The following is an 11,018-nucleotide window of genomic DNA, read 5'->3' on the forward strand; positions in this document are numbered from 1 at the left end:
TACTCACATTGATACGCAGTTCGGGATCGAATAGGCTCATTTAGAGGGAGATGGAGATGGTTTGACCTAGTGGGAAATATTGAATTGGTTTCTTGTTACTTAAAGACGAGCATGGTGGCAACTCGATGAGATAAATGGTAGAACAAGTGCTTGGTGTTGAATGGCAAATCGTAAGAGATACGTCAGAGAAATAGAATTAGGAATGGTGAAGTAAAGGTATCAAGAAGAAGAAATGTTTCCAAAGGTTCTCACATGAAGTACCATTACTGATTTTGGTTTTATCATGTCCAATATTTTGAATTTCTTCTTGCTTATACACCAGACTAAACTAAACCAGAACAAACCCATTGTGGTTTCATTGCAGGAAGAGAAAAGAAAAAAGAAAGAAATATTATAAAGCTACATAAGCGGTCATGTTTCGAAACTTTGACGAATGGCGTGGGTCGGTGGCAGATCACTGTTGGGTTGTTTGGTGCCTAGTCATATGTAGTTAGAATGTGACTGGACAAGCGACTCATATGAAGCAAGTAGATACACAATTCTAAAATAAAAGATGGAAAAAAAAACGATTCAACCTGATGAACACAGGTATCATTAAGTCTTGAGATTGTGATAAAATATCTATATAATAACTATTGACACAATTCATGTTTCTATCACAAAATACTAAATCATGCATAGTAGTTTGTTTACACAACTTATCCAACGTATATAGCTAACTAGGGGTTTGCCCGCCCTACGGGCGGGTGATTTTACATTAAAATTATGTTATGTTAAAAATGTATTTTAATTTTATAAAACATTAAAAAATTAATTTAAATTAAATATAATAAATATAATTTATTTTCTAATTAGGTCATATATATATATATTTATTTTAACATTTGACCTTAGTTTGTAATTTCTTACGTGTTTAGATTTTTATTTGTTATCAACTATATTTTATGACATTGTATTAATTTAATTTCAGTACTTATTTCAGTTATATTTTTAATGGAAATACATTCCTTTTTTGCGTTTGTATGAAATTATATGTACAGTATTTTAATATATTTTTAATTGTGTGTTAAAATTTTATATTTGATTGTGGTATATCTGAATGTATCTTGTCCGTGATTGTGGGTGTCTATAATAATGCTTTTATCAAAAAAATTCTTAACCAAATACTAAAATCACATTTTTTTGGCTAATCACATTGTTTTTGGCTAATCTAGCATTTTTATCTTCTCGAGTTTTGTTTTTGTATAGTGTTAATCGGAAAATCTTTTTTTTTTGTTAGCAGAAGGGAAAAAGTATTGTAGAACATAATTTTTTATATTTCACATAAATAACAAAAATAAGTTTTGCCATTTACTTATAATTATAGCATGTGTCAAAGGGATTATTTATGTTGGACCAGTAACGTATTATTGTTGATCTTTTATATCTATAATTGGTCAGTCAAGTGACTCTCACTCCATGAATAGACCTTGTGCATATATTATTGTTTATATGTTTTCCATTCAAGTGCATCCAATATTTCAAGTATAGAGAGAGCCAGAGAGAATGGGAAATTGTGACTTATTTTGCGAAATCAAAACAGGATTAACACTTGATATTCCAAGTGCAATTGATTTGATAAAGTTATTCTTCTGAGACTGCTCTAGTGGTCTCTCTGTGTGGAATATTACCTACTTGATCTCTGTTAAAATATATTTTCAAAGCGGCGAGGGTATGCATTTCGAAGTATTGATTGTTAGAATATAGTTTACTTTCCAATTGATTTCAAAAGTGTGCTGTAATGGGAAGTTTTAGAAGCCAATTATTTGGAATTCAATTCACTACATGTGAATATATATATGTACAAACACATCTTAAAAAATCAATAATACCTTGATAGATATAAAAATGCAGAGAACTTGCTTCACCATTTAATTCTAATCCAGAGAATCTAATCATAATCCAACTAAGTTTCAATAATATTTTAAAAATAATTAAAAGAATGCTCCTACAAAATTTTGTATTTTAAAAAGTTCAGAAATATTTATGTATTTTAGGAGCAAAAAGAAAGAACGGAGTGTTTACAGCCTTAATTATATATCACTATATCAGTGTTTTGTAATCATGAACTATTGTTCTCTTGGAAAAACCAAATGGCACAACTATGATATGTTATCTATAGAACACAGATACGTATAGATTGCTATGTATTTTTCAGACCATCCATCCAGGGAAGAACCTGTTAATAACATTATGTGATGTTGCAGAGTGGCTTGCATTAGGCACACCAGTGACTGTAATGATCGTTCCATAAAAATCAATTATAAGTCTAGCTGACCATAAAAAAGTCAATTCATTGGGTCTTTACTGTTTCTCTGTGATGAATACCTCATTTGCGGTGTTACATTGCCCAGTAAAGGTCTGAAGAAACCCACTTCTTACTCGGAACGTTTGCTTGATAAGGGCTCATGCCTTATTGTTGTCGTTGATGATGTTCTGCGGAAAAAGAATCTCCACATAGTGATCGATTAAGGTCTGCATCACTTTCCCCCAACTGAGATAGATAGAGAGAGAAAGGCATCAATGTTGTAAAAGATCTCAAATGATTTAATTTCTTGGGCTATAAGATTTTGATGGCACTAACTTTCTCTTAAGATCTATGTTGTTTCCAATGAGGGTTGTATTGAGATTATTGAACTTTGTGAGGATCTTTATGTACCTTTGTTTTGAGGTCAAACAGTTGATCAAACATTGATCGGGCCTGGCAATGAGAAAACAAATCCAAGATTTGGTATTGTTCTAAATTCTCTTTGGACCAAATCAGATATAAGCTTGTAATTTCTTGAAATTGTGTATACCTTTTGTGGATCTTATTTGCCTTATTGATGTATCTACTTGAATTTCTAGATGCTCAAGCTCATCCACTCCCATACCGGCTCACCTAGCAAATGCCTAAAGACAGCAGAGTTAAGTGAAAGATGTCAGACCTGTTACAAAACCAGAAAAAATCAAGAAAAAAAAGTAGAGGAAGTGTAAGAACACAGACAGTTGTCAAACTGCAAGGCGCAGTTGGGGAACAATATCGCTGTAACACATGAGAACTTCTTCAAACCCGTAACAAAATATGTATTATTGGAATTGAAACTAAAGACAGCTTGATCATGTGTTGTAGCTGGAAAGTCAAAACCAAAGAAACTAATTTTTCTGTAACCACAGACCAAATAAAAACTTGGCAGTTAAATGATAAAACACCAGATCTTTGAGGTTATTACGAACTCCGAACCGAATCAATAACATGGGATCAAGTTATATTCAACGAAAACAAATAAAGTCTTTCCAATGATGAAAATAACTTGTTGATAAGGGTTTGGAGTTGTTCCAATGTAATGCAGGCTATTCCTACCAAATAATCTCACCCCTAAATCAAATCACCAGTCACCTTTCATATCGGAGTAGATTACTTTAAATCTAAACTTAAAGATTGGCTATACATAAAGATCATAACTTGTCTAACCTGTCCATTTGTTTCTTTTGGGGACATCAATACCAGATTCGAGGGCTCCAAACCAGCATGTGAAAGAGCAGAAGTAACTTGCCAAAGAAAAAAGAAAATCAAACAAAACACCAATAGACTTTTTATTAAATCAGTTTGAAAAAAAACCAACAAAAACGTTATTTTTTAAAAGAGCCAGTTTTAAAATATTTACTTGCAAAGATCATTCCATTTTTTTTAAGTACAAGTTGCAAAAACAAAACAAATCAAAACTCACCAATTTTATAATTCCTTAATCAACGTAAATTAGACTCCTAATGGGCTAAAAATGCTTATCGTCTCTTCCTAGTCGCTGCCGCAATGCTTGCAAACCACCTTGCACTTAACTACACTGCCATACACATAAAACCCAGGTTGAACCATAGCTCGAACCACACTCTTATACCTGTCCCCACCAGTTTCCTCCTTGTAAACCGGATCAAACCGATCATCTCTCTCTACACGAAAAATCTGCAAACCCGGGTTCAGCGAATTAGCCAAGAGATGAACCAACCAAACACTCTTCGACGCACCAAAGAAAGCCTACAAAAGAAAAAGAAGAACAGTTTAAATGGTTTCCAATAAACCAAATCATAATCCAATAAACTGTTCGGTTAACTACTTTACCTGTAAAAGTGGTTCAGGCCACGCTCGGTTCCAGCAAAGCATGGAAGCGACGTGACACTCATTTTTCCGGTCACAGAACCGGCTAAACTGCTCAGAGAAATGCTTTGTTCCTCTGCTCAACACCTCGTCCCACGTGAGCTCCATCAAGACGTTAAACGAAGCGTAATTGGACTCGCAACGATCACTCGGGTTCAAAATCCGGGTCGACCCATTTTCTGAAAACCCGGAAGCTTCGAAGTTCGAAGTTCGAAGTTCTCGAAGAAGGCTCTGCTCAGGATCGCTTCGAGGTAAAAGATCAGGCTTTTCGGGTTCTTCGCGAAAGAGTTGATCTTGACATCGAAAGACTGGAGGTGGAGAGAGAGCCGCTCGTAGACTTTCCCACCGACGGTACGCAGCTGCGAGTCTACGACGCGAGAGCTCTGCTCAGGGCTCTGATCGAAGAGCACCGAGACGAGGAACTGCTGGATGATCCCATCGTTGAACCGAACAGGGACGCTCTGTTTCTTGTTGTTGCTGCTGCACTCGTCGAGGCCCGATTTGAGGTTGTGGCAGTAGATCTCGAGCTTGTTGAGCTTCTTCTCTAGCTCCGTCATGGACGTTTTCAACCGAGAAGCTTCCGTGACGGCGTCTTCTTTCTTCTTCGTGGCTTGGATCAGTTTATGAGAAAGCTCCGCCACGGCTAACCGCCACTGCTCTTCTCTGGAAGCGTCTGCGACGGAGGCGGAGGAGGAGGAAGACCGCGGCGGAAGAGGGTTTGGGGCTTCTCCGATTGGAAGGTGGATTTGATTATGAGGTTGGGGCTTGAGATGAAGGAAGGGTTGTTGTTGTTGTGGCTTTCTAGAGGCACAACGGAGAATTGTCGCGGTGAGAGTGGTGAGGACGACACTTGTTGCAGGAGACTGCTCCTCCGTATTCGTCGTCGGAGTCATGTCGTTTTCTATTTCCGTTGTGGTGGAGAGGCGTTAGAGTGTGTTGGTAGTTCTCGTTACTGCGGCGGTTGTGGCGGCGACTTGGAGTAGCGGAAGAGCCGCCGTCGCTGCTTGGTGTTGCTCTGTTTTGCTGTCTTTCTTCGTGGAAGTCGTCATCTTCGCATTCTGGAATCGGAATGAACATAGAGAAGTTATAAAAATATATTAAAACCTAATTTTTCTTTCTTTTATTTGCTTTGTAAAAATCATATACCAAAATGAGAAAAATGGAATCTTTTGGATTTGAATAATCCTCCGATGAGACGATATGAAGTTCTAATGGAATCATTGAGATCAAAATGATGATATCTTTTGACGATAAAGTTAACAGAACAGTGGTTTCGTTGGTGAGTTCGCGCCGCGAGAAGAAAATGGGGTAAACCCTAATGCGCTTGTGGGTCGGAAAAAAAAACGCAGATCGACCAGGTGCTGACACGTGTCGGCAAAGCCCCTATCTCCATGGTGACTTGGCGTAAGGAGGAGAGACTAACCTCTACTTTATTGTTATAGATAGATAAGATGTTGTTCAGATTAAATAGTTTTAAATTATTATTCAAAATAAAAAAATAGGAAAATAGATTTCAGAAAAAAGAAAGATACAAAGAACTATACATCATCACACAACAAAGTAGTTAAATTTTACTTACATAAAAATTAATAAAAACATGAAAGAAAAAGAATATATTAAAAAGTATCGTTGTGAAAAGGGTCTAAAGTATATTTTTTTGGACAGATGTAGTTAGGTGCTCAAAAAGGACATATGTAGTTATAAATTGGGTGAATTAGTGAAATACACATAGGCAAATTTTTTTTACCAATTAACCATATATTAAAGTGATCTTGAGATGTGACAATTTCGGGCGAATGTGGACTAATCTCTCTTTTCCTTGCATGATAATAAAATTAACTAATTATATACACTATACTATTATTTACGAAATAAATAATATCGAACGATAGATTCATAGTAATAACATAACAAAAAATATAATACATATTGTATTGCATTTCTATTATGTAGGTTTATAAACAGTGATAACAATGGTGGAAAAGAAAATTGATGACAGCAAGAAAACAACCAATAGTGGTGATGTTTATATGTTTTGAGCCAATTGACTCAAAAAATGTATTATGTTTCTGTTTTATAATTTTATAATAAAATAGAACATATAAAAAGTCAATTATTCATCTTCTCTGATCTTTGTATATGGAGGAGAGGAGGATATTTTAGATTTAATTGGTAGACGCATAGGTTCAATGACATTAGCAATAGCAGTGGTTGGGATAACAAATATGTCTCTATATTGATAAATAAGATAACCATTATCAAAATGATATAGAAGCATATTTTATTATACAGTATTTATTTTATATAGTGTGTTAACTAGGCATGGGACTATTATCCGAAATCCGGATTCGATCCGAGATTCGATTCGGATCTGATCCAAAAATCCGGATATCCAGAGAGGCTGAATCTTGATCTGGATAGTAAAATGTTGGATCCGTCAAAGCCGGATCCGGATCCGGATATCTTAATCTTTAAGTCCGAATATCTGGATCCGTAAGTTTTATTAATAAATATTTCAAAATATTAATATCTATATGTAAAAATTAATTTTATTTAGCATATTTTCATTTTTATAATAGTATATATAAATTGTATGTAAATTCTGTAATATTATACTTAGAAATAATTAAAGAAATTATATATATATATTTTTTAAATTATTATTAATATTTTATATATATATTAATATTTTTTTTTAAGGATCTAAATCCGGATCCGGATATTACAATATTTAGAAAGATATCCGACGTCCGGATATCCGAGAACTCCGAATCCGAATAAAGATAGTAAAATTATGGATCCACCGGATAAGAATCTGGATCGAGATACCTCAAAATTACCCCGATACCCTATCCGTCGGAGGCCCACTGGGTAATAACTCCACAATCTATTGTATACTATATTATAGATTTATCTAGATAAAATAGTATGGCACATTATGTACAATTACATTTCATCTTCTTTACGTTATTTATACTCACCGCCAGAACTACAACTACTTGGTAAAGTCTAATTAGCGACAAAGCAAAATTATTCGTCTTTAAAATCACCATTATTGTTTTCCTTACCATTGGATCTGAGGTACAACTTTACTATCTCTGATCTGACCATATTTAAATCTTCATCACTAGTTTCTTCCTATCGTGCGCGGTTGTACTCTGCCGAGCACCGTTGTACTCTGCCGAGCACCGTTGTACTCTGTCTAGCACCGCTGTACTCTGTCTAGCACCGCTGTAACCTTAATTTCACATTCACACTCGATCGACATGTTCCTCAGCAAAATCAATTGAACCACACCTTCACAATTATCATCGATTTCATTTTTTCTTTATTTTATGAATTAGTTTTTTTTTTTATGTTCAACTACGATCCTAAACACTAAATTTCACCACTGATATTTTTTTTGTCTGTGTTTGTACACACATATCTTATATATTAAAACAGAAATAACAAGCTTAATTCATATGTGATTTTTTTAAAATTGACCTAATATACATATTCTTAGAAAATCATATTACATTTAATATCTACTTTTATCATTTAAATTTTTGGCCTACCAAAAAATTTTATTGGGCTATCATTAATTGAATTTAAATAATAGATGATCCATTGGATTTATAGATAATATAAATTAAATAGATATAATTTAATGTTGTAATACTATACCTTTATATGCTAAATATTTAAATATTTGTCGATGTTAACTTTTAAAATTCTAAAGATTTTTTTTTTAAATAACAAAAATCATATTATCTAACAATGATTAATCTTTACTACCTTAAACCAATGAAAACAAATTTTAAACTATATAATTTATTTAAAAATTAAACAAAAACTAAATTTTTAATTATTTACTCGATAATATAAATCAATGAAGCGAAAAGTTTAATTTTTTAAAAACTTTCTAAATTTGTGAAATGTTACAATATCTTTGAATATGACAATAAAATAATATTTTACTAATCTTTATATATATAGTTACGATTTTAATAATGAAATAATAATCCGAAAATATATATAAGTTTACTGTATATTTTTTAAACATGTTAAAGTTTGAAACAATCTATTCAATGAAAAAAATATACAGTAAACTTATTATGTTTTAAAAATTGATAAACACATATATATTATAATATATACCAATTTAGAATTGAAAACAAAATATTTATATAAAAATAAATGAAAACAAAAATTTGCGCGGTTGCGCGGATCGAGATCTAGTAATATATTGTAGCACATATGTTGATATGGTTAGTTTTTGTAATAATCTCTTAAGGTCATATGCTCTAATTTTCCTAATAAATTTTGAAGGGTAAAAGAAAAATTTAATCAAGCTGAAAAATGTGCGAACACGTCGAAGTGTTTACAAATGTTAAAAGGTTTTTTTAGAACAAAAAAAAAAGAGAAAAAGACAAAAATAGCACTAAATCAAGTTTATGTTCCCAAACTAGCACTCAAGGTAAAAAGTCACAAAAATAGCACTTAATGTTTTATCGAAAGTCACAAACTTAGGGTTTAGAGTTAAAGGGTGGGGTTTAGGATTTAGGGTTTAGGGTTTAGGGTTTAGAGTTTAGGGTTTAGGGTTTAGATTTTAGGGTTTAGGGTTTAGGGTTTAGAGTTTAGGGTTTAGAGTTTAAGGTTTAGGGTTTAGGGTTTAAGGTTTAGGGTTTAGGGTTTAGAGTTGAGAAATGAGGTTTAGGGGATAAGATTTCAAATTTTGAAAAATAAAAAAATTAAAATTTTCAAAGGAGAAACTTAGAAAGATGCTATTTTGGTGATTTTAGTTTTTGGGTGCTATTTTTGTGATATAAACTTAGAAATATGCTATTTTGGATATTTGGGCAAAAAAAAATGTTAAAAGGTTTTTTATCATTTTCACCCAAAAAAAAAAAATTAAAAAAGATGGGTGTCGGTGCAAATAGAAGATCTCGAGACTATTTTTCCTCACTATAAAACCCCACTAGTCCACCTCTTAATCACAAGTCCACTAGAGGAGACAGAGAGAGAGAAAAAGCATGGCGAGATTCACGGTGTTGATTGCGGCAGCAGTACTTGCTTTTCTAGTGGCAGCGCCGGTGCCGGAAGTGACGGCGAAGAAGTATTTAGTTGGCGACAAAAAGTTTTGGAATCCAGACATCAACTATGACACCTGGGTTCAGGGAAAGCATTTCTACCTTGGAGATTGGCTCTGTATGCTCTCTCTCACCCTCTCCTCTTCTCTACATTTTTATACTCTCGGATCTTGTTACATTAGATCTGATTTTGTAATGGTTATCTCTTTAAATCCGGTTATATTTTCAAAAGTTTCAACTTTTACTACTAAAACGTATTTCATGTCCGAGTTTCTACTAATTTTAGTTACTTCTTTTCATAAATGTTTCCTTATTTATTCAGATCTGGTAAGAACACACTATTAAGCTTGTCTGAATACAATCTTTTCAAGGTGAAATCTTGGTTGTCATTACAACAAAAAAACGGAACTTGTGACTAATCAAGAATATTGTTATATGGTCTCGTCAGATTTCGTGTACTACAGAGACCAACACAACATTCTTGAAGTAAACAAGACCGACTACGAAAGATGCATCTCCGACCATCCTATCCGAAACTATACACGTGGAGCTGGGAGAGACATTGTCCCTCTCAATGTCACCAAACAGTACTATCTACTTGACGGAAGGGGTGGTTGTTTTAAAGGCATGAAGCTCACTGTTACAGTCGAGAAGCTTCCCCCTCCACCCAAATCTGCCCCTGTCAAGCATTAGATCTGTTTCCATTACAAGAGTTTCAAAGCATCAGCTGGTTGTTATCCTCTTTTGTTGTGATATTCATTTTCCATGAATGATCTTGTTTCATTATAATGTCATCTTGTTTCGTAAGACCTAAATTTTAAACGCCTAAAAATATGGATATACCATATAACAAAATGATTTCACTGTTAAACACGTATGGGAAGAATGAATATGAAATCAAACCTAGTTGTTGTCCTAGTCTTGGCTAGATCTTTATAAAAGGCTTTGTCATTATATTTTCCAAGGCATGGGGATATATAGTAAAGTGGGATCAATCATTTTGACCTATGAGTATATTCAGTATATGTTTGTTGATGCAAAGATGATGGCTTCATTATCTACAAATTAAAAATTTCTCAATCTTCATTTTGAGGTCGATTTGGTGGGCCGGGATGGTCGAATTATCTTTCTATTTTCAAGCATATGATGATGACATTGATGCTCACAGCACCATAATCCCGAGAAAATGATGAATTGATGATGATACTGTTGCTCACAACTCCATAGTTCTTAGCATATGATGGTATTGTTGCTCACAAGCGACTAGTTTGTAATAATTTATAGCTGTGGTTAAAAGATATGCCCGGATAAATTGTCAATCTGGCTCGCAAGGGAAAAATGCAGAAGTGATGATAATTATAGATTTTACCATTTTAAAAATATACTGTAATTAAATATAAAAAATCTGGTGTTTATAGGTAATTTTCCTATTTTGGTGTTTTAAAAGTTCTTAAAATTTTTTCAGAGTTTTTAAACAAAGTAGAAACAAAAATTAAACATTCAGGAAATTCGATAGCTTTTATGGGTCAGAAGTTTTACATTACATGGAAACCTTCTCATAATGCAATGTTACTCAAATTTGGACACAGGATAGAGAAATATGTTAGATCTATACTATTAAAGCAAAATTTCTAATAAAATTATGTCTTTGGATTTTCAAATTATTTACGAGAGACTGCCACTTTTTTTTTGAATTTTTTGTGTTTTCACGCCACATATATTTCTGGACCAATAACATCCTCCCTTTTTAAAACCATTTGGAAATGACGGGC

At 33.4% G+C, this 11,018-nt stretch overlaps 1 protein-coding gene and 1 pseudogene across 1 annotated transcript; one reads left to right on the forward strand and one right to left on the reverse strand.

Moving 5' to 3' along the window:
- Nucleotides 1–534: 534 nt before the first annotated feature.
- LOC125581698 lies at nt 535–6,569 on the reverse strand (annotated as a pseudogene).
- Nucleotides 6,570–9,083: 2,514 nt separating this feature from the next.
- Nucleotides 9,084–10,053, forward strand: LOC106451730 (lamin-like protein). The gene is made up of 2 exons (XM_013893708.3): nt 9,084–9,364; nt 9,695–10,053. The coding sequence occupies exons 1-2, from the start codon at nt 9,190–9,192 to the stop codon at nt 9,937–9,939; spliced, it is 420 nt and encodes a 139-aa protein (XP_013749162.1). The 5' UTR covers nt 9,084–9,189; the 3' UTR covers nt 9,940–10,053.
- The last annotated feature ends 965 nt before the right edge of the window (nt 10,054–11,018 follow it).

Source organism: Brassica napus, chromosome C2, assembly GCF_020379485.1.
Source record: "Brassica napus cultivar Da-Ae chromosome C2, Da-Ae, whole genome shotgun sequence".
Classification (NCBI taxonomy): Eukaryota; Viridiplantae; Streptophyta; class Magnoliopsida; order Brassicales; family Brassicaceae; genus Brassica; species Brassica napus.

Bases quoted from the DNA above. Each gene is read 5' to 3' on its own strand.
- LOC106451730 (XM_013893708.3), top strand. From the start codon at position 9,190: ATGGCGAGATTCACGGTGTTGATTGCGGCAGCAGTACTTGCTTTTCTA. The intron at 9,365-9,694 runs GTATGCTCTCTC...TGGTCTCGTCAG, and splicing joins CTACCTTGGAGATTGGCTCT to ATTTCGTGTACTACAGAGAC.